Raw genomic sequence first — 25472 nt, 5'->3', positions numbered from 1 at the left:
ACTTTTAATACTTTTCAACTTTGTTGCTCTAATAGTTTAAATGGAATAGTGTTCTTAGGTCAACTAAGGTCCTACCAAAGTAGTAAGTTATGTGCTAATGAAGACTCTCCCTTCAGTGGCAGTTATAAAGCTTCCCAGCAAAGAGAAGTTATGACTCTTTTTCCACACTCCCTGCTATAAGTGTAAGTTACTTGAAAACCACCAGCTATGTAATTAGAAGTTCAAAGATTAATTTGTCACTCACCTTTAATAATTATTCAAGACTTCACCATACTTTGAAGAAATTGTTTTGCTTGGCTTCATATTACTATTTGACTACATTTATTTTTTTCCTGATAATTTCTCTCTATATAAACTGTATTACATGTAGTTGCCTGAAATCCTTTTTAGAATGGTGGGGTGTGTGTGTATGTGTCTGTGTGTGCATATATATATATATCTATATATATATATATATAGATATATATATATATAAAGTTTTAAACAGGCCAGGCGCAGTGGCTCATGCCTGTAATCCCAGCATTTTGGGAGGCCGAGACGGGCGAATCATGAGGTCAGGAGATCGAGACCATCCTGGCTAACATGGTGAAACCCCGTCTCTACTAAAAATACAAAAAATTAGCTGGGCGTGGTGGCGGGCGCCTGTAGTCCCAGCTACGCAGGAGGCTGAGGCAGGAGAATAGCATGAACCCGGGAGATAGAGCTTGCAGTGAGCCAAGATAGCACCACTGCACTCCAGCCTGGGTGACAGAGCGAGACTCCATCTCAAGAAAAAGCAAAAAAGTTTTAAACCATTTAATCCACATTAAATATATTTCAGTTGGGTGTGGTGACTCATGCCTGTAATTTCAACACTTTGGATTGAACCATCCCTGATTCAACACTTTGGATTGAACCGTCCCTATAGAACCATCCCTATAGATTTCAACACTTTGGATTGAACCATCCCTACAAAGGGGTCTTGAAAGACCAAAAAGTTAAAGAACCACTAAACTCAATTTTTGAATTAAAAAAAAGAAAGAATACAACGAATTCATCTAAATACGTTAGGTTTTGAAACTGTAACAGGTAGTAATAACATTGCTTTATAAACCTAATGTTTACAAAAGTAAAAACAATAATTTAAAAATCAGCAAAATTTGGCTGAGCATGGTGGCTCCAGTCTGTAATCCCACCACTTTGGGAGGCCAGATGGGAGGACTGCTTGGGGCCAGGAGTTTGACACCAGCTTGGGGGAAAAAAAATCAGCAAAATTCTTTTTTTTTTTTTTTTTTTTGAGATGGAGTCTCGCTCTTCTGCCCAGCCTGGAGTGCAATGGCACAATCTTGGCTCACTGCAACCTCTGCCTCCCCACTTCAAGCAATTCTCCCCTGTAAGCCTCCCAAGTAGCTGGGATTACAGGCAGGAGCCACCATGCCTGGCTAATTTTTGTATTTTTGTAGAGACAGGGTTTCACTGTGTTGGCCAGGCTGGTCTCGAATTCCTACCTCAGGCGATCCGCCCGTCTTGGTCTCCCAAAGTGCTGAGATTACAGGCATGAGCCACCATGATGGAGCCGAGATCACACCACTGCACTCCAGCCTGGGCAGCAAAGCAAGACTCCGTCTCAAAAAAAAAAACTTTCAGATTCATCTAAGTATAAAGAAAAGTAATGGTAGTGCTCACTTCAGCAGCACATATACTAAAACTGTGAATACAGAGAAGATAATTACTTTAAAGGAAAAAAAAAGAAAAAGGTAAATAAAAACCTATGACTGAAAAAGCATTGAATAAAATACTACAAAATTTTGAGATGACAGATGTCTTTTAATGGTAGGCCTATGGAGGTTTCCTCCTCTTTTGTAATTTTCTGCAGTTTCTTAACTAAGTCTTTATCGCTTATGGAAGTACAAATGTGGCCGGGCACAGTGGTTCACGTCTGTAATCCCAGCATTTTGGGAGGCCAAGGCAGGCAGATCACAAGGTCAGGAGTTCAAGACCAGACAGGCCAATATGGTGAAACCCTGTCTATACTAAAGATACAAAAAGCATTAGCCAAGCGTGGTGGTGTGTGCCTGCAGTCCTAGCTACTCAGAAGGCTGGGGCAGGGGAATCACTTGAACCCAGGAGGCGGAGGTTGCAGTGAGCCAAGATCGCACCACTGCACTCCAGCCTGGATGACAGAGTGAGACGCCATCTCAAAAAAAAAAAAAAAAAGTAGAAATGTTTTTAAACTTTAAATTGAGGTACGAAATGAACTAAGATGAATTTAAATAGCTCTTATATGAGCCAAGGCTAGTGAGGGTCTAACACCTCCATCCCTTAGAAAAATGTTAACACATTAATAATATTAAGTATTCTCTGATTGTGCCTCAGTAAAATGGTAATCAAATGACCCTAAAAGGTTAGGGCTTCCAACTGCTTTTAACTTGGTAAATTTCAACCCAATTTTTTTTTTGAGACGGAGTCTCACTCTGTTGCCCAGGCGTGATCTCAGCTCACTGCAACCTCCGCCTTCTGAGTTCAAGTGATTTTCCTTCCTCAGCCCACCGAGTAGCTGGAATTACAGGCACGTGCCACCATGCCTGGCTAATTTTTGTATTTTACTAGAGACAGGGGTTTCACCATGTTGGCCAGGCTGGTCTCGAACTCCTAACCTCAAGTGATCTTCCTACCTTGGCCTCCCTAAGTGCTGGGATTACAGGTGTGAGCCACCACACACGGCCTCAACCCAATATTTAACATTACTGTATTACATAAACAAAAATCTTCAAGTGTTAGAAAATAAAACTATTACCAATACATTCTTCAATCCATGCATGATTAGTATAAATGAAATATTTAAATTCAGTTATCTCTACACATTATAAAATGTTGACAGTGAATGATTAAGAAATCCACAAATCTATACAGTTAAAACTGAACTAGTAACAGTAACAAAAATTAATTTTTGAAAAATTTGTGCTTACCTACTATACTCTTTTCTGGAGCTGGTGGCACAATATAACCAACATGTAAATACTTGCTTGCTAATTTGCTGTGCAAACCAAGAAAGTCGCTGAATCTTCTTTTCACTGAAAATTCACTCTTACTGAACATGGAAAGAGAAGTCTACAAGTGAAGAAGAGGTATTTCAAATTTTGAATAGCAAGCAATTATTCCACAAGTTAATGTTATACATAATTGTGAACACATACATATATCTACTTTGCAAAAGAATGCAGAGTATCTAACTAATGTGGTATATACGGTTCTAACTAAAAAAAACCTAAACCATAGATGTATTTTACAGAATCTTAATAGGACAAAAAAGTATTTGCATTATTCTATCTTAACTGATCTTATTCACTCTATTTATGCTAATAATTCTTAAATCTTTACATCTGGCCCAGATGTCTTTCAAAGCTTCAGTCCAATATATCCAAATACCCCTCCACTTAAATCTCACTGGCACTTCAAACTTACCCTATTTCCCCCTGCTGGAACATAAGTTCTATAAGATGCCACCCTTGTCTGTATTGTTTACTACTATACCCCAGTGCTTGCAACAAAGCTTGACACCATGGTAGGTGTTTAATGAATATTTATCCAATGAATTAACAACTGTCATCCTCGACCTCACTGTGTTCCTGCCCATGTTGCCTTTCTCCATGGATCACGCTCACAGCTGCAAAGTCCCTCTAGTCAATAACCTAGGCATCCTTCTCCTTCCTCACCCATTACATCCAAGTCCTGTCAATTCTACCGCCTACATAACTCAAGAAGCCACTTATTTTGCTCATCTCCAGAACCATTTTCTTAGTATAAAGTATTACTGCTTACAGCTAGAATTGCTGTGACAGACACGCTCTTTTAAGATTTAAAGGCATACAATCCTTTAATCATTGCAGTGTCCCTTTAACTGGAAATGCTGACCTCTACTTTGACCCTCCCAATTCATACTGAGGCCAAAGAAATATTTCTAAAACAAAAACCTAATTGTGCCACACTCTTCTTTGAACTTCTTTAATGGCTCTCCATTATACTTAGGATGAAGCCAAACTCCTTAAAATGTGGCTGCTCATAATACACAAAGGCTTACTGCCGAACAATTCAATTATGCATCACTTCTTGGAGAGTCTAGAAAGCACAATGCTTTCTTGACTTTTGGCTTTTGCATAAGCAAATTCCTCACCTGGAACAAGCATTCTTCTTCTTCCCCCACTCCTCCCCATCATTTCCCTCACCTATGTCTTGGCTTAGGCATCCAGAGGTCTAAATCAGGTCCCATCCTGCATACTCTCACTGAACACTACATATCAAACCACTCACAACTCATTGTACCTACTTCTTGGCAATCTTTATTAGGTGGTAACCTTTATAAAGACAGGGATCACTTCTACCTTAATCATAGCCATATCCTCATACTACACATAATGAGGGCTCGATAGTTTTTTTAAAAGCACAAAAAGCTCACCTTTGTTGTTACTCTATATGCCATATAGGCATTCATGCCATCACCTACAAAAAAAGTCAAACACTACTATTAAAATCACATGCATAAAAATAAAACTCATTTAATACTATACTGATGTATAAAGAAAAACAATACAAAACCAACAAACTAATAAAAAGTAAATACAAAATATAGTAAGTATTGACTCACCAACTTTTTCTGGATCTGATACACCAATTTCTATGTCAAAAATATCTCCATTTGCTTCTTCTTCAATCTAGAAAGTATAATTTATTTTTTGGCATTAAAAATTATAATTTAAATTATTGTCATGACACTAATTTTTATCACCTATTTTCTGTAAGAGTCACTGTCACAACAAATAATTTAGCCACCTAGCACTTCATTTTTGAAAAACAATAAAAACTTTCACATTTCCTGACTTTATAAATAAAATACACACACACACACACACACACACACACACACACACACACACGAAAAAGACCATTTGGAGAAGTAACAATTTTTTTTTTTTTTTTAAAGACAGAGTCTTGCTCTGTTGCCCAGGCAGGAGTACAGTGGCTCAATCTCAGCTCACTGCAACCTCCACCTCCTGGGTTCAAGCAATTCTCATGCCTCAGCCTCTCAAGTAGCTGGGATTACAGGTGTCTGCCACTACACCCGGGTGATTTTTGTATTTTTACTAGAGACGGGGTTTCACCATGTTGGCCAGGCTGGTTTTGAACTCCTGACCTCAGGTGATCTGCCCACCTCGGTCTCCCAAAGTGCTGGGATTACAGGCGTGAACCACTGCGCCCAGCCCAAAATCTCATGTTAATTCCTCAGATGTAGAAAAAATGTTTTAGTCTTTTTGTACAAATATTGTGGAATTGTTCTATATACTGAATCTTCAGATTCAGGTTCTTAAAAAATTACCTCCTTAATTAATTTTAATACTAGCATTTTTCAAAGTTCTATCTATACCCTTTAATACCAAGGAGGTAGTAGTCATTACTTTTACCAGTACAACCTTACATACCAGCAGAAGTGATTATATTGAAAAGCAACTTCAGTATCAAGATTTCTCTAATTATCTAATAAACACGTTCTTCTGGACGCGAAGGAAAGCATTATAAACCTCAGTGAAAAAGCAGTAAGTGGGAAAAATGACAACCCTATGTCAAGACTTCAGAGAAGCCCTTGTAAATGCCATTAAAAATAAGCAATCCAAACATTAGCTCTGCAGGAAAGCTTTGTTATTCTCAAGCACAAAGTTCAGAGATTATTCAACTTTGCAAATTTTTCAAGGCAATTATTAATAGTCTAACACTATCTAAATGAAAAGTGTTTCGAACCATAATTGTTTTATTTCAAGGTTGTCTTCTTGTACAGATATTTTTAAAGTAAAACTTTTAAAAATCATTACATAAAAAGTATATAAATTTTAAGTGTACAGTTCAACAAAGCTCACAAAGTGAACACGTTTGTAACCAGAACCTAAATCAGAAATAAGCATCATCACTACAGCTCAGGAGGCCCTCTTATGCTTCCCCTCCAGTTACAACCCATTCTTTACCTGCCAACATAACCACTACCCTGACATCTAGCACTGTACCTTAGTTTTACCTGTTTTTAAAGTTCATCTATTAGAATTATGTAAGTATTCTTTTATGTCTTATTTCTCTTAATATTATGTTTGCGAGATTGTTCATATTTTTCATGTGGTTGTTACTTAATCATGGTCATTTTAAGGACATATTTCCATGAATGACTTTTAAATATATAATTTTGCCATTAAAATAATCTCCGTATAATTTTTCTTTTCCAAATTCACCTTGTCAGAAATTACTGCCAAATCATGAGAATGTACCTTTAACTGATATACATCCTCCCTTCTTTTTCAATATCAACCTTTAAGTATTAACAGCATTTATTACAAATTTTATCAAATAAATTTACTCAAAATATCACTTTATTGTGATTAAGTTTTCAAAGCACTTTTATATATCATCTGACCAACAGAGACACCCTAGGAAACGCACACTATTATCATAAAATCAGAAATGAAAAACTCCTTCACTTAACAAGGTAAATGATATGCCCAGGTCACTGGGTAGAGTGGGGGAAGATAGAAGCCAGATCCCATAACTCATTTAGTCCAATATTCTTTTCCCCAAATGTCTGAAAGGCTTTGATTAGAAATGACTAACAGCAGAGTGATGTTGGGTGGGGAAAAAAGGTATATATTTACATATTAATTTAGAACACATTTTCCTGTACCTCTTCCCTGGATCTATCAAAGATCACGGGAGCAGACATACTCTTTGATTCAATTCTAGGAGCAATGAGTGTAGTAGGAGTGACAGGTGTGACTGCAGGAGAAGGTTCCGAGGATAGGATAGGTTCCCTTTCAGGGCTGTCCAAAGAAACTTCTTCTGTGGCTTCTAGACATAGATTAAACAAGTTAGTTAAGAACACTGGCAAGCAAACCCCCAATATTCTACATAGCAGTTAATGGATTATAAAAAATATTTTTATATTACCCACAAATATAAAAATAATGTCATTTAAAAATAATTGTCACAAAGGAATTTTATGCATCCTTATTTATCACAACTTTAAAACCAACTGTAACTCTGTTGGTTTTAGAAAGAATCCTATTAAGTTAGCTTAATTATACTAGTGGTAGGGATAAGGCTGAAAGAAAAGCAATGATGCAGATGATTCCACATTCATGTTTGGATTTGTAACATCTTATACTTGTGGTAACTTACCTTTCAAATATTTATTTACACTAATATTATGATTATTTTATACATATAAACACAAATTTTATGGTGGAAGTCTGTCTACAACTATTTTAACTTGGATTAAAAACTGGTTAGGAAAAGCTACAAAGTTAGTAATCTAAAGCAATTAATTGCTAAAGATTACTGGATATTAATTAGTTGGATACACAAATATGACACAAAACAAATAGGTGTTTAGGTTTTAAATTAACATGCCCACTCACTTGAAAAATCTAATACTAATAATTTTAAAACATCAAACCAAATCAATAAACTGAATGTCTACAGGCTACATAACATTGTGCTAAGTGCAACAGAAAAACACACAAAAATGTAAAATATCATACCCGCCCTCAGAGAGTTTATAATTTAGTTGGGGAAAACAAGACATAAGCATGTGGGATGTTAAATAATAATAAAAGACTTAAATAATAGCCAGGCAAACAATGATAAGAATGTTACAAGACATTTAATTGCTACATGAGCTACAGAACAAACACTACAATTTGAGTTGAGCTGGGAGACAAAAATCAGGAACAGTTTACAAAATGGATCTGAGAAGACTGAAATGGGTAGAGAAAAAATGAAGAAAGAATTCCATGATAATGGAATAATAGCATATGCAAAAAACAGAGCCAGGAAAGGGAAAATTACAATTGGTGGCCATAATGTAAACTACAACTTTGCTAGTTTGTAGAATTGATACTAGGAAAGGAAGGCAGGACCTCAAGGAAAACACAGGACCAGGCCAGTGGTTTCTAACCTGAGGTTCTTAGATTCTTAGAGGTTCAAGATGGTGGTAATGATAGTCAGTGAACAATTTTAATTTTAATACCTCAAGGTATAGCAGTAATAGCATATTTACCTGAAATAAGGTTATACATGTCAACATTTTATCAAGCTATTCTTACTGGTTATCTCATGTTGATGAGATCCTTACTTGGTATAGATGATCTCTTTACTTTTTCATATTAAAAGCGAAAATGATCAGTAACTAAAAATCTTTCAAACTACGGTAACCAGAGGAAGGAAAATGGACTATATATGTTGAAACAGGCTATAGATAAGCCCACCGTAACAAAATAAAAGCTTATATGCAACTTCAGGCTGTGGTGATTGCTGGTATTTATTACTCTTTTTGTAAAGAAATGAAACCAGTGAGTAATATGATAAAGTAAAAAAAAGGTAGTATATCAAAGCTACAAGTGTGAGATATTTACAACAATAAGCAAAACAACAAGCGCCAAACAAAACAAAAACCCCAGAATCTGAAAGAGGCACTGTTATTTGGCAACAGACCCACAGGCAAAATATTGTGAGAGATAGTAACTTTATTGAGAAATCAGTACAGATAAAGTCATTTAAACTTTTTAATCACATTTTACTTTACTGATACTGAGTTTTGTGTCATTAACACTAACAGGCTGCTTCATTCAAAAATTGTAGGATTTAGATTCAACATACATATATATAAGCTGTCTTAAATTTTCTTCATGACACCTTTTAGCTTAAGTAAACCAATATATTACAAATTCACAAGGTTTAATTTAAAGCAGACCTAAAGGTTCAGGAAGATGCTTCATAGGTGCTAACTATAAAGATTAATTTTTCCTTGGAGACATACTTTGAGACATGTATGAACTGATTATGTCAATGTCACTAGAGCAATATCTATATTCTCTCCTCTGGTATAGGAGGGACAAATCGAGTATAGGTTTCTCATTACTGGACAATAGTTTTCACCATCCCAGTAACATATGCTGCTCCCTATTATAGTTTCCTAGAACCATACTCCTCCACAGAAGGAGAAATGCTACACCTGTTAAAATGTATTATAAATAAGAACCAAGTATAATACTCATTCATTCATACAAAAATGATCAGATTAGGTCTTCAGTCACTTAATGATGTCATTATGAAATACAGCTGAGTTTAAGATGAAAGCTAAAGCATAAAAAATGTTTCTATTTTTGGGTTAACAAAGGAGACAGATGACTATGTTTATTGTTCTTTAGTTCCCATCTCTCTCTTTTTTTAAAACAAACACTGATATTCACCATATTTGATTCACAGAATTTAGTATAGACTGCTAGGTAGAATAAAACACTATAAAGATTTTTCTGGCTGGGCTCAGTGGCTCACACCTGTAATCCCAATACTTTGGGAGGCCCAGGTGGGAGGACTGTTTGAGGCCAGGAGTTCAAGACCAGCCTGGGCAACATAGCAAGATCCCATCTCTACAAAACATGAACAAATTAGCCAGGTATAGTGGCACATGTCTGAAGTCTTAGCTACTTGAGAAGCAAGGGCTGGAGAATTGTTTGTGCCCAGGAGTTCAAAGCTGCTGTGAGCTATGATGGCACGGCTATACTCCAGCTTGGGTGACAGAGTGAGACCTGTCTTAAAATTGTTTTTAATTTTTTTCCAACCAAGCTAAGTGGGCAAATATCACTGTACAGTCCTCACTTGGCTAACTCTTTGATCAGCTGTGCATACTGCTAAGAAAAAAAAAAACCTTGCATGTACACAAACACACATAGACACAGTTCTGTTGTTACAGTACGGTTTAAACATACTCATCTACATAGAAATCTGAGACTATAGCGTGAAGGAGTCTTTAAGAAAATGGATAATTTAAAACCTCTATGTATGACCCTATACTATTAAAGGAATACACAGAATTTTAGATTAGTACTTGCTAAGCAGAGAAAGAACTTGTGTCATCTTTTAGCATAAGATACAAATACTATGAAACAACTTTGAAAGACTGCCTGGAAAAAAGTCCATGAGAGGACACAATAACAAATACTGAAATATTACAACTCTGGTTAACAGTGATTTTGACTCTAAGTTGTTAGCTGGCTTAAAATTTTAAAAAGAGAACATGATTGGTATTTGGTATCATACTTTTAGTTTTGTGACATAATAAAATATGTGAATTCATCTCCAGTGACAACTTCTCATGGAATGAATCAAGGTGTAAATTATATGGATTTTTGTGATGGAGGATTGTATCTTCAAACACGTTTGTACAAAAAAACAGAATGGTTTGAATATTGAACCACTATGAAAGTTGAGAACATAATTATTCATTTTTTCTCTTTTTCTCTTTTTCCTTTTTCATGTGAGATGGGTAATGTGCCAATACTGTAGCAAGGTTTGAGGGAGGCACATCTCAAAGATTAGAGATTAATGTGAAGTCCCAATCTCATAAGTTAAAAATGTTTAGTGTGAAAATCCCAAGCTTCTGAGCCACAAAAGAATCCATGTATATTAAATTTTAACTCAATGAAAGCCAGTTCAGGTAAATTAGGCTATTAAACACAAAAAATAAAATTTACCATTTTCATTTTTTGTGTCATTAATTTTAAGGAAGATGTTACTTTTTAATATTAAAACATTAATTTTAATTTTAAAGCAGATAATTGTTAAAGAGAGTCCTTCTTAAGTTAGGATGAACTACACCAAATCCTTCCCCTGTATCAAAAACAAATTCCTTAAGCATCAATTTATTCACCTAAAAGTGGGTCAAATGGAACAGATGGTAAATAGTACAGCAATTTATTAAAACAGCTTTCAAACATAAATATAGAATAATTTTTAAATCCATAGTTTAATTTTGCTTTGGGACAACTTCTAAGCAATAAAAAAGTATAATCACTGCTATTTCTCAAAGTATGAACATCACAATCATTAGTCTTTTGCATCTAAGTACTGCCCCCAATCAAATTATAATATATAATTTATTCTCAAATGCTTACAGCCAGAAAGAACCACATTTTTGCTTCTCTGGACAGTCCACATTTTTCATAGAGTGATGTGACTGGAAATTCCCCATCCTTCTAAGTTGTTACAAGAGCTGCCACTAACACTTTATATAGAATTTGTTTTGTTTTAGACATTTTCTATCTAATAGAAAATATACTGCAATTGACCATTATTAAAAAATAAATACATGACAATTACCTGCAAAAAGATCTTCTCTGTCATCATCTAATACAACTTCTGTGGGTTTTGGGCCATTGGAGTTTGCACTAATATCTTCTGCAGGAAGACTAGTTGGTTCTGGAGATGATGGACTTGACTGTTAAAAAAGAACAATAATAGGTAATGGATTGGCATGTTTACCTGTTGTAATTCTGTCACCATGTACTACAGAAATAGAACATTCTCTTGATAAGAATGGAGGAAAGAACAAGAACAGCTATTTATATTTCCTCCTCTGAGAGTAAGAATGAACTAATAACACACTTTTAACTCATCATCCTTCTTAACAAAAAGTCACTTAAGATTTAAAAAAGAAAACCTTTTTTTTCTTTTCATTTTTGAGACAGGGTCTCACTCTATGGCCCAGGCTGGAGTGTAGTGATGTGAGCTTGGTTCACTGCAGCCTTGACCTCCCAGGCTCAAATGATCCTTCCACCTCAGCCTCCAGGGTAGCTGGGACTAAAAGTGCACGTCACCACACCTGGTTATTTATTTATTTATTTATTTATTTATTTATTTTTTGTAGAGATGGGGTTTCACCATGTTGCCCAGCTTGAACTCCTGAGCTCAAGTGATCCTCCCACCTCAGCCTCCCAAAGTGCCGGGATTACAGGTGTATGCCAACGCCCCTGGCCAGAAAACCTTTCCTAGTCATCCTTTTTGGAGGTACTAGTTTATCATACTGAGTTATAATTAACAAAAACCAAATTTACACAGTCATATACAATAGAACCAAAACCACATCATGTCCCTTGATTTTCAAAAATCCCTAATTTTGTTTTTGTTATTGCCATGTTTGTTTGTTTTTTTTTCCTGGTGGGGGCAGATACACCCAAACACCAAAATTCCACGTAACTCAACAGATCCTGAAAACATGTCACATGTCCAAGAAGTTCAAAGCACTATTTTACTATAAGAGGAAAACTTACTACTAGTTGAATTAAGACCAATTATTCTAAAATTTCTATTGCTTCAAACTAAAAATGTGACCTCTCAAGACATTTATATTTCATCTAAGCTAATGACTATTCTTGTACCATTTTTTTTTTTAAAGACACAGTCTCATTCTATTGCCCAGGCTGGAGTGCAATGGTGCAATCTTGGCTCACTGCAACCTCCACCTCCTGGGTTCAAGTGATTCTCCTGCCTCAGCCTCCCAAATAACTGGGATTACAGGCATGCACCACCATGCCCGGCTAATTTTTGTATTTTTAGTACAGACAGGGTTTCACCATGTTGGTCAGGCTGGTCTCGAACTCCTGACCTCAGGTGATCCACCCGCCTCGGCCTCCCAAAGTGCTGGGATCACAGGAATGAGCCATTCTTATACTTCTTTAACCTTAACGTATAATGAGTAACACAATGAAACCTAGAGTGTGTAGCTTTTATCTTTATTATGGTTTTTGTATTACAATAGTTAAAATCAGGTCTTTTTTTTTTTTTTTTGAGACAGAATTTTGCTCTTCTTGCCCAGGCTGGAGTGCAATGGCGTGATCTCAGCTTACTGCAACCTCTGCCTCCCGGGTTCAAGCAATTCTCCTGCCTCAGCCTCCCGAGTAGCTGGGATTACAGGTGCCCGCCATCACGCCCAGCTAATTTTTTTTTGTATTTTTAGTAGAGATGGGGTTCACCCTGTTGGCCAGGCTGGTCTCGAACTCCTGACCTCAGGTGATCCACCTGCCTTGGCCTCCCAAAGTGCTGGGATTATAGGCGTGAACCACTGTGCCTGGCCAAAACCAGGTCTTTTAAAAACCTTTTTATTGAAGTATAACACAAAAAAACTGTATATATCAAAAGTGTACAGCTAGATAGTTTCAAAAACTCAACATACCTATGCAAATGCACTTGGATCATGAAAGACCATTACCATCAAACCTAGAAGTTCCACTTATGCTCCCTCCCATTCTTTACCATGCGGGCTTCTACCAGTATGGATCAATTATTCCTATTTTTGCTCTTCATAAAATACAGCCATATGGTACTTATTTTTTGTGTTTGGTTTTTGGTCCTAATGTTACTATGTATGTAAGATTCTTCCATATTGTTCTGTGTAGTAGCAGACCACTCATTATCATAAGTGTATAATATTTCATTGTGTGAATACCATACTTGAACCACTCTAGTGTTGATAAGCACTTAGATGTTTATCAATTTTTTACTATTAATACTATCAATAGTGCTGCTATGAATTTTCTAGTTCATCTTTTAGTGAACATGTAAACAAATGTTTGTATAAACCTAAGAATGGAACAGCTGGCTCACAGGGTAGATGAATGTTCAGCTTTAGAAGTTATTAGTAAACAATCTTCTAAAGTGGTTGTATAATTTTACACTCCCACCAGCGGCATATGAAACTTTGTTGCTCCAATTCCTTGCCAACATTTTGATACATTCCATTTTTTTTCACTTTCGCTACTCTAGCATGTAGAGTATGTACCATTGTGTTCTGAATTTGCATTTCCATGATAAGTAATGATGGTGAGCAATTTTTCATATGTTTAAAGGGAATTTAGATATCCTTTTGTGAAGAATCTCTTCAAATATTTTGTTCATTTTTCTATTGTTTCTATTGATTTGCAGAAGTTCCTTATATATTCTGGATAAAAATTCTTTGTCAGATATATATTAATAATTTAGTCTCCCAATCTTTGGTTTACCTTTTTACTTTCTTAATGGTAGATTGTGCAATAGAATTTCTTAATTAAAGGCAAATTGTATCAATATTTTCTTGTATAGTTACTAAGCAATTTTTTTTTTTTTTTTTTTTGAGATGAAGTTTCACTCTTGTTGCCCAGGCTGGGGTGCAATGGCACGATCTCACTGTAACCTCCACCTCCCGGGTTCAAACGATTCTCCTGCCTCAGCCTCCCAAGTAGCCAGGACCACAGGCACCCGCCACCACGCCCAGCTAATTTTTTTTGTATTTTTAGTAGAGAAGGGGTTTCACCATGTTGATGTGGCTGGTCTTGAAAACCTGACCTCAGGTGATCCACCCGCCTCAGCCTCCCAAAGTGTTGGGATTACAGGTGTGAGCCACCGCGCCCAACAGTTACTAAGCATTTTGTAGGATCAATAGTCTTTTGATGCCACTCCTAATTAATAAGATTTTCTCATCAGCTTTTTAAGTAAACTACCCTCAATGGCACAAAAATATCTCTTTAGAACATTCAAAGTAGTTTCAAACTCTTATAGGAAAATTTAAAGAGGCTTTCTTTTCTCTCGAGAACTAATTTTTAAAGTCCCAAATTCTCACAAAAGTGGGCCTCTCTTTAACTTAGCAACTTTCACTTAAAGGAATTTAAAGAACAAGTTTGTGTATTATTCCCTCTGAAAGTACTCCTGACAACCTTAACTGTAACTCTAGAAAAGTCTGACTGGGTGACTGGCCTATATGCGTCTATAGAGTACCTACCTCTGTCATAATTTCTCTTACCACATTATAAGTATTATCTGTTTTATAGACTGCACGCTGTACATAGAAAGGAAGAGTATCTCATCTTGTTCACTACTCTTTACTCAGTATCTGGCAGTGAAACACTCAATGACTATCATTTAACTGAGTTTTAAGAAAACAATGATGGATATGTCAAAGAATTAACCACAAGTTTGTCAATCAGATGTTCTATATTACTATAAAAATTGAGGGCCAGGCGCAGTGGCTCACGCCTGTAATTCCAGCACTCTGGGAGGCCAAGGCAGGCGGATCACCTGAGGTCAGGAGTTCGAGACCAGCCTGACCAACACGGAGAAATCTCATCTCTACTAAAAATACATTAGGCTGGGCGCAGTGGCTGACGCCTGTAATCCTAGCACTTTGGGAGGCCAAGGCAGGTGTATCACTTGAGGTCAAGAGTTCGAGACCAGCCTGGCCAATGTGGTGAAACCCCATTTCTACTAAAAATACAAAAATTAGCCAGGCGTGGTGGCGGGCGCCTGTAATCCCAGCTACCCAGGAGGCTGAGGAAGGAGAATCTCTGGAACCCAGGAGGCAGAGACTGCAGTGAGCTGATACTGTGCCACTGCACTCCAGCCTGGGCGACAGGGCAAGACTCCGTCTCGAAAAAAAGTAGCCGGGCATGGCGGTGCATGTCTGTAATCCCAGTTACTCGGGAGGCTGATGCAGGAGAATTGCTTGAACCCGGGAGGCAGAGGTTGTGGTGAGCCAAGATCACACCATCGCACTCCAGCCTGGGCAACAAGAACGAAACTCTGTCTCAAAAAACAAAAAAAAAAAATTGAAATAGCCTATAGTGCATCCACATAAAAATAAGGCAAAGTGGCTCCAATATCTATTAATGATAAAAACTTTCAGTAAACTAGTAATAGAGGTTATCCTGATAAAGAATATCTACAAAAAGCCTACAACTAACATCATACTTAATAGTGAGAAATTTGAAGCTTTCCCAGTAAAATCAGGAACAAAACAAGGTTGTCCCCTTTTACCACTTCTTTTCAACATCATACTGAAAGTTCTAGCTGCATGCAAAAAGACAAGAAAAGGAAGTAAAAGGCAGAAAGACTGGGAAGAAGAAACAACTGCCTTTCTTGGTAGGTGACCCAATTCAGAAATCCAGACATTTTCCCAAAGTCCTACTTCTCTCTTACCATCCACATCTTCCATAACTAGCCAATTCCCCTATCTTCTATCCTTTCTCTCACTTATATGTATCTCTGCTGCGACAACCCAAAACCATTTTTTTTTTTGCCCAACCAAAGTGAACTGTCTTACTATCTTCTTCCCCAACTTCCAGTATATTCTTCATATTGCTACAAGGAAATCTAAAAATCTATGTGTTGCTCATAGTTCTTCAATGACTTCTCATTGACTATGGTCTAAAAGCTAACCCCCTTTGCATACATACAAAGTAAGTAACTAGTTTTTCCCATAAACCCTCATCTGCTGCCACACACCATCTTTCTATGATGTGCATTTTATGCTCACTGATGTAACGAGAAATTGTTTGCAGTTCTCCCAATATAACATACTGTATTTTATCTTGCTTTTGTAGAAAACAGAAATACAAAGAGGTCAAGTTACAGCCAAGAGTTAGCCCCCAGGAGGATCCACCCACGTGATCCCTACCTCCAAGAATCCACATCTTTGTATGTATCCTCCCTTCCACACTGTATCAGGGTAGATATGTGTGACCAACAGCATACAGCAGAAATGATAGTATGTCACTTCTGACATTAGGTTATAAATGACTGTGGCTTCCAACTTGGTTGGTCTTGTGCTTACCCTTTCTCTTTGACCACTCATTGGGAAAAATGGGTTGTCAGATGCTGAGCAGTCTATAGAGACGTCATGTGGCAAGGATATGAAGGTTCCTCTTAATGGCCATGAGAGTGAGCTTAGACGTGGATCCTCCTCAGCTAGTCACGGTGGCTCACGCCTGTAATCTCAGCACTTTGGGAGGCTGAGGTGGGCGGATCACCTGAGGTCAGGAGTTCAAGACCAGCCTGGCCAACATACAGAAACCCCATCTCTATTAAATATACAAAAAAATTAGCCAGGCATAGTGGCGCATACCTGTAGTCCCAGCTACTTGGGAGGCTGAGGCAGGAGCATAGCTTGAACCCGGGAGGCGGAGGTTGCAGTGAGCTGAGATCACACCACTGTACTCCAGCCTGGGCAACAGAGTAAGATTCTGTGAGAAAAAAAAAAAGTGGATCCTCCTCAGCTGTCAGATGACTGCAGCACTGGCAGAAATCCTGACTACAATTGTATGAGAGACCTTGGATGAGAATACCTAGCTAGCTAAGCTGCTCCTGGATTTCCAACCCTTAAAAACTGTGATATAATGTTTATTATTTTAAGTTGCTAATGTGTTACACAGCAACAGATAACTCATACAAGTGGTAAGCCAACTAGAGCCTCTCTCTCTGATTATAACTAAAGCCTATAGATAAAATTAAAAAGGTACTTGAGGAATCTAAAAAGTAAACAAATTCTGACAGATCATAAAAGGTAGAGAGTCTATTCGTTTTCTCTTTTCTCTAATAGTTTTGTCCTGAAAGTGGGCCTCAGTCACAGACCTGTGCAATGGTATAGAGACAGAGACAGCTAAACTCTGGTAGAAATCTCATCTTTATGGCCAGATGAACCAGACAAAGGGGTCATATGAGCTAAGGAGTATGTGTATATGAATAAATCCCTGTTTTCTCCCCCTCTTTTCTCTTGTAAGATTTGCTGAAAGCAAGTCCCAGGCATGGAGCTGCACTACAGGAGCTACAGCACAGGTAGACAAAACGCCAAAAGAAACCTCATCTTTCAGGCTAGAGGAAGTGTGTGTGTGTGTGTGTGTGTGCGCGTGCGTGCGTGCGTGCGTGTGTGTGTGTGGTGGGGAAGGGGGGGCGGTCTTGTAAACTGAAGAATATGGGGAAAATCCCAGAGAAAAAACTGGAGAAGGGGATCTCCTAATTCTGTGAATGAATGTGTGCAAATCTCAGGGTCAACCCGCAGCAGCACATGTGCAGCCAAACAGCACAGCAATTCTCACAGACTGGAAAACTCAATTGATACTTAGGTCACTGTCAAAGTCCCAGACTAAGACCTGAGTGGTGCCTGCATGAGACAGACCTGAAGAAGCAAAAGCTTTGAAAATTGAACTGAGATTAGAACCACTGCCCACAGAAGGCAAAACAGAAATTTGGAATCTGAACCTAAGCAAGTTGATTGCCTGACCAAACAAAAAAATAAACAAAAAATCCCAATAGTCTCCAGAGGATTATAACAGGATGCAGAGCCTACACAATATAACATTTGGGATGTTTAAGATACAGTCCAAAATTATTTGTCATAAAGAGTCCAAAAAATGTGACCAAATCTTAAGAGAAAAGACAATCAACAGATGTCAACCTAGAAATAACCCAGATGTTGAATGTATTATTGTTTTAAACTTTTAAAAGCATTTCTAACTATATTGCATGAAGTAAAGGTAAACATATTTGAAGTGAATGAAATGACAGCTCTCAGCAAAGAAACAGAAGCTGCTGCAAAAAAAGAAAGCTGCTACAAAAAAAGAAAGAAAACAAAATGTTAGAACTGAAAAAAAAAAATTACCTGAAACAAAAAATTCACATAAGCTCAATAACAGAATGAGCTGTTACCGAAGAGAATAATGGGTTGTTATTGTTATTGACAGAGCAAAGTGTTGGTGCAACTGAAAATAAATCCATAGAAAATATCCGATCTGAATAACAAAGATAACTTCTCCTGAGAAAAGAAGCTGAAAAAATGAACAAAGCCTCAAGGATCTATGGGACAATACCAAAATGTTCCAGAAGGAAGGATGAAAGATTGCTGCAGAAGTATTTAAAGAAACAGTAGCTGAAATTTCCCGAATTTGGTGAACAATATAAATGTACAGATTCAAGAAGCCTGGCAAACCTCATTGAGGCTAAAATCAAAGAATACTATGCCTACACACATTAGACTCAAACTGCTGAAAATGGAAGCTATAGGGGAAAAAATATAAGCAGCTAGAGAAAAACAACATATTTTTACAGGGGAATACCAATTCAAACAACTGTGGATTTCTCATCAGAAATCACAAAGGCTACAAAACAGTGGAATAACACTTTCAAAGTGTTGAAAGACCTATTGATGCAGAAACCTATAAACAGTGAAAATACCCTTCAGGATTGAAGGTGAAATAAAGTTTTCAGATGAAGTACAAATTAAGAATATTCATCACCAACAGATCTGCTCAAAAAGAAATGCTGAAGGAAATTCTTTATGCTAAAACGAAAAATTACAAGAGCAAACCTCGGGTAAAGGAAAAGCAACAAAAATGGTAAATATCTGAATAAATAAAACAGATTATTTTTTCCTCTTAAGTTCTTTAAAATAGACATTACTGTTGAAGTAAAGATTATAATACAGTATACAGTTATAATACATGTAAACTATTTGCAATGTATAATGTATTCTTATCATAACTGAAAGTTCATATTACTAATACCATGGGTACTCATAGTTTTGACACCAGAAACAAAGAAAGAAAAACAAACATGTTTATATAACAAAAACAACCTTTTCACCTCATAGTCCAGAGCCCAAGAGTGGACTGCACAATGGGAATGATGTGGGCAGTGGGCAACTCAAGTAGAGGCTGCTGGGGAGCAGTCATATCACTATGGAGAGGCTATGAGGAATCTACTTCCTTCAAGTGTCCAACCATCAGCAGCTTGGAGTGCCCTGCTCAACTGCCAGGGAGCTATCACTCTTTTTCTTTCTTCCTTTCTTTCTTTTTTTTTTTTTTTTTTTGGGACAGTCTTGCTCCCAGGCTGGTGTGCAGTGGTGCAATCTTGGCTCACTGCAACCTCTGCCTCTCAGCTTCAAGCAATTCTCCTACCTCAGCCTCCCAAATAGCTGGAACTACAGGCATGCACCACCATGCCTAGCTAATTTTTTTATTTTTTGTAGAGACAGGGTTTCACCATGTTGGCTAGGCTGGTCTCGAACTCCTGACCTCAAGTGATCCACCTGCTTCGGCCTCCCGAAGTGCTAGGATTACAGGCGTGAGCCACCACACCCAGCCAAGGGAGCTGTCACTCTTTAAAGGTTGCAAAAACCTACTTATCTTTGTCCTGCCTCTCCATGCCTCTTCCAGGCTCCTACTGAATGGGAAAAGAGCTATTTTCTAGTGGATGGAAAGGAGTGTGGAGAGTGTGGAGAAATGAGAAAGTGATGGTGGAAAGGAATACTGATGGCTTCTCTGCCTGTGGCACAGGTTCTTCATGATCAGAACTACAGTTGTCCAAGATATACAACTGAGTAGACATCTGTATTCTTAATAAATGAATATTCTTTTATTCCCCCACACCATCACCTGGTAGTATGCAGGATAAAAAATTTTAAGATTTTTTTGCTAGTATCTCTTCAATTAAAAAGTGGCACTTTGGATTCCAAACAAGATCAACAAGGACCACTAAAGCCTCCCTCCCCAACAGACTGACACTAAAAATTCTGGATAGAATACAAAAAGCAACAATATAAAAGTAAAAAATAGCAGGCCGACTAAGGAGGGAGCCAAAATGTAAAAAATGGCCCATCCTTACAAAGATCCATTTTGCCATTTTTTTTTGTATTCTGTCTTAACTTTTCCTGAGGATGGTGCCAACTGCAAAACTATGCTATTGGTGTGCGCGCAGCAATGACTTCCAAGCGTAAAGGAGGGAAGGTAAATGAACCTATGTGGTTGTAAAGCTTGGCATTTTACGTGAAGTATAATATTAACTCAGGTATGTATATTTTAAGCTGCAGAGCAACCACTAAAATATATATTTAAATATAATGATATTAAATAAATACCCAGTAGATAAAATGAAATACTAATAAACATAAAGTAATACACAAGAAAGGAGAAAACGAAAAAAACTGAAGAGAAAAACAGTAAGCAAATAAAATGGTAGATCTAATCTAGCCACATCAATAATTAAATAAACAGCCTAAACATACCCATTAGGAAACAGAGATGGCTAGACTGGATATAAAAATAACTACACATGTTGCCTAAAAAAAACCTGCTTTAAAGACATATTAAATAAGTTAAAAGTAAAACAATAAAAAAGATATGTCATGCAGACAATCTACAAGAAAGCTGTTGTGCTAAACATCAGAAGGTGTAAACTTCAGAATAAGAAATATTACCATCAATAAAAAGGGACATTATATGATAAAAGGGTCAATTTACCAAGAAGACAAAACAATCCTAAGCATCTATGTAACAAAATAGCTTCAAAATACATAAAAGAAAAACTAAGTGAACTAAAACAAGAAATAAAAATTAAAAATATACAATTATCTTGGAGACTTCAACACTTTTCTCTCAGTAATTGATAAAACAAGTAAATAGGTAACAGGAAAAGATAGAAAAATATCAACCAACTTGACCTAACATTTATAGGACACTCCACCCAACAAAACAGACTATACATTCTTTTCAAAAGTGCACACAGAACACTCACCATAATAGAACATGTTCTGGGCCATAAACCAGACTTTAACAAATTAAAAACATGAAAAGCATAAAACATTCTCTTACCATCACCAAATGAAACCAGAAATCAGTAATAGCTATCTGGAATATCCTCAAATTTTGGAAATTAAATAATGTACTTCTAAATAACTCATAGATCAACTAAGAGGTCACAAGAGAAACTAGAAATTATTTTAAATTGAATGAAAACAAAAACACATTTATCAAAATTTGTGGAATGCAGCCAAAGTCATGCTTAGAGGGAAATACATAGCTAAACAGCAAGAGAAGGGAAAAAAGTCTCAAATCCATGATCCAAGCTTCTACTTTAATAAGAAACTAGAAAACCAGGCTCGGTGCAGTGGCTCACACTTTCAATTCCAGCATTTTGGGAGGCCAAGGTAAGTGGCTCACTTGGGGCCAGGAGTTCGAGAGCAGCCTGGGCAACATAGTGTGACTCCCCATCTCTACAAAAAATAAAAAATAAAAATAAAAAATTAAAATTAACAAAAAAAAAACTAGAAGAGCAAATTAAACACAAAGCAAGCAGAAGAAAGAAAACAAAGAGCAGAAATCAATGAAATTCGCAACAGAAACAACAGGAGAAAAAAAATCAATGAAAGCAAAAGGTAATTGTTTGAGAAGATCCTAAGAGGATATCAAACCTCTACCAAATCAAAATACATAAATAAACAGAAGATGTAAATTACCAGTATCAGGAAAAAAAGAGAAAAGTTTACCATCCACAGACTCCACAAACATGTTAACAGGATGATAAGTACTACAAAAAACAGTATGCCCATAAATTTCGCAACTGAGACTGAACGGATAAATTCCTTAAAAGATACATACTTCCAAAGTTCACCATGAAATAGTCCTGTATTTTAAAAATTGAATTTGTCATTAAAAGCCTTCCAACAAACAAAACTACAATTCAGATGACTTCATTAGTAAATTCTATCAAAATTTAGGGAAGACATAAGACTAATTCCACACAACCTCTTCAAGAATATGAAATAAGAGGAAACACTCGCCAAATCACTTAATGAAGCTAGCATTTCTCATATGAAAACCAAAGACACATGAAAAAGAAAACACAAGTATCTGTCGTGAACACAGACACAAAAGCCTAAACAAAATCTAGCAAATTGCATCCAGCAATATATAAAAAGGATAAATACATTATGATTGTGTGGGGCTTATCCCAGGAATGCAATGCTGATTCAACCTTTTTGAATCAGTTTGAAAAACATTCTAAGGGTGGGGCTTAAAAAAAAAAAGAAAAAATCAATATAATCTACCTTATCAATAAACTAAAGAAGAAAACTATATGATTATCATAATGAATGCAGAAAAAGCATTTGTCAAAATTAACATCCGTTCATGGATAAAAACTCAGAAAACTAGAAACAGAGAACTTCTTTCATTTGATTAAGCTCATTAAAAAAAAAAAACCTTACAGATAACATCTTATATCCTGAGATCATGAAAAAGGAAAGACTATTCACTATCACCACTTTTATTCAATATTATACTGGTGGTCCTACCCAGCCATTAGGACAAGAGAAAAAAAAAAAAGGTATAAAGACTGAAAGAAGGAAATAAAACTCCAATCACAAACAATATGATTATCTACACAGAAAATCATCTAGCACATAATAAAATGTGCTAGATCTGTATGCTGAAAGCTACAAACATTAGTGAAAGAAAATCAAGTAAGATCTAACTAAATAAATAGAGATTATGCTTATAGCTTGAAGGCTCAATATTGTTAATGGGTTAATTCCCCTGAAACTAATTTATGAATTCCACACAGTCCCAATTAAAATCTCAGCAGGATTTTTCAGTAGAAATCAACAAGTTGATTCTAAAATTATAAGAAAAAGCAAAAGAACTAGAATAGCCAAGGCAATTTTTAAAATAACAAAGAGGAGTCATTCGACTTGATTTCAAGATTCAGATTAAATAATCAAGACAGTTTAGACTGGGAAAGGATTCTCAATAGATCAATGAAACAAAACTGAAATAGGTCAACCCACACATATATGGTCAGTTCATTTCTGAAAAAGACAGCCCAATAAAGAAAAGCTAGACTTTCAACAAATGGTGCTGGAATAATTATCTGTATTTTTAAAAAAGAATGTCAACCCATATCTCATACAAAAATTAACTCAACATGAATCCCAAATGTACAATATAAAATTCCAAATTCTTTTGGAAGAAACTATAAGCAAAATCTTTGTGACTGTGGGTTAAAGTTAGCAAAGGATTTCATATATGCAACATCTAAAATACTATCAATAAAAAAAAGAAAAGATAGCTTTCCTTTAAATGTTAATGTTAAACATCTGCTCTGAGAAAGATACTGTTAATCAAACAAAAAAACAAGTCACCGGGCAGGTGTGGTGGCTCACGCCTATAATCCCAGCAGTCTGGGAGGCCGAGATGGGCGAATCACGAGGTCAAGAGATTGAGACCATCCTGGCTAACATGGTGAAATCTTGTCTCTGCTAAAAATACAAAAAAAAATTAGCTGGGCATGGTGGCACGTGCGTGTAGTCCTAGCTACTCAGGAGGTTGAGGCAGGAGAATCGCTTCAACTGGGGAGGTGGAGGTTGCAGTGAGCTGAGATCACGCCACTGCACTCCAACCTAGTGACAGAGCGAGACTCCATCTCAACAAAAACAAAAAACAAAAACAAAGAAACAAAACAAAAAACCCAAGTCACCGACTGGGAAAAAAAATATTCAGAACATAAATAATTCTCAAAATTCAATATTTTAAATGAGCAAAACAGGTCAGGTGCAGTAGCTCATGCCTGTAATCCCAACACTTTGGGAGGCCAAGGCAGGTAGATCACTTCAGGTCAGGAGTTCAAGACCAGCCTGGCTAACATGGTGAAACCCTATCTCTACTAAAAATACAAAAATCAGCTGGGCATGGTGGTGGGCACCTGTAATCCCAGCTACTAGGGAGACTGAGGCAGGAGAATCACTTGAACTGGGGAGGTGGAGGTTGCAGTGAGCAGAGATTGCGCCAACTGCTCTCTAGCCTGGGCAGCAGAGTGAGACTCCATCTCAAATAAAATAAAATAAAATAAAATAGGCCGGGCGTGGTGGCTCATGCCTGTAATCTCAGCACTTTGGGAGGCTGAGGAGGGCGAACTGAGGTTAGGAGTTCGAGACCAACCTGGATAACATGGTGAAACCCTGTCTCTACTAAAAATACAAAAATTAGCTGGGAGTGGGGGTGGGCGCCTGTAATCCCAGCTATTCAGGAGGCTGAGGCAGGAGAATCTTTCGAACCCAGGAGGTGGAGGTTGCAGTGAACCGAGATCACACCACGGCACTCCAAGCCTGGGCAACAGAGCAAGACTCTGTCTCAAATAAAATAAAATAAAAAAAAAGCAAAAGATGTAAAAGGACACATAACCAAAAAAGATAATATTCAGATGGTATGTACATAAAAAGATACTCAGCAACATTAGTCATTAGTGAATATACATTAAAGGCACGAGGTAACACTAAACACCTCTTAGAATGGCTAAAAATCAGTGTTGTGCTGGTAAATGTTTAGCAATCAGATCTGCAGAGGAGAAGATCCAGATTTTTAGCTTTTGCTGATTTCTGTGGTAGAGTTGGGAAGACACATACCTTCCAACATACAGACACAACAGACATAATTAATCTCAAGAGCATAGGTAATACTGAAATGTAGTAAAGGAATTAGAAAGCAAGGAGCTTTATATATTTATTATTTTTACATATTTATAACATTAATAAAAATTTTATAAAATTATTTATAATCTTTACATATGTATATATTTAATATTAAATTCATTGCATTTAATTTTTAATAATGGCTGTTTATTAACTAGTTCATAAAATTCCTAAAAATGTAACATGCAGTTCTTGCTAGCAACACCAGCCTTAAGCTCACCACTGCCTAAAATTAAAATTGATAATAACAAGTGCTAACAAGGATATGGAAAAACTGTCATTCTTAGTCATTACTGATGCAATGCAAAATGGTACAGCCACTTTGGAAAATAGTTTGGCAGTTTATTTAAAATTAAGCTTATATTTACCACACAACCCAGCCACCCTACTTTGTAAGTATGTCCGCTGCAAAACTGAAAACTCATGCTCACACAAAAGCCTGTAAATACATGTTTATATTGCTTTATTCATAAATACCCCAAACTGGAAACAACTGAAATGTCCTTCAGCTGACCAACATTGTTACATACAAACAATGGAATACTAAATTCAATCATAAACAAGCCATTAACAATTG

General features: G+C 36.7%; 1 protein-coding gene and 1 pseudogene across 1 annotated transcript in view; both read right to left on the bottom strand.

Moving 5' to 3' along the window:
* Window positions 1–25472, bottom strand: part of SNX2 (sorting nexin 2) — a 54724-nt gene that overhangs the window by 22885 nt on the left and 6367 nt on the right. The window contains exons 2-6 of the mRNA XM_054488259.2: window positions 11173–11290; window positions 6698–6861; window positions 4625–4691; window positions 4436–4479; window positions 2949–3090 (exon numbers count right to left, since the gene is read on the bottom strand). Of these exons, the coding sequence (XP_054344234.1) occupies window positions 2949–3090; window positions 4436–4479; window positions 4625–4691; window positions 6698–6861; window positions 11173–11290 (535 nt within the window). The remainder of the gene's footprint in view (window positions 1–2948; window positions 3091–4435; window positions 4480–4624; window positions 4692–6697; window positions 6862–11172; window positions 11291–25472) is intronic.
* LOC129037750 (small nucleolar RNA U13) lies at window positions 10330–10470 on the bottom strand (annotated as a pseudogene).

Source organism: Pongo pygmaeus, chromosome 4, assembly GCF_028885625.2.
Source record: "Pongo pygmaeus isolate AG05252 chromosome 4, NHGRI_mPonPyg2-v2.0_pri, whole genome shotgun sequence".
Taxonomy (NCBI): Eukaryota; Metazoa; Chordata; class Mammalia; order Primates; family Hominidae; genus Pongo; species Pongo pygmaeus.
The sequence above is the reverse complement of the archived record's forward strand: the minus strand, read 5'-3'. Positions and strand labels throughout refer to the sequence as shown.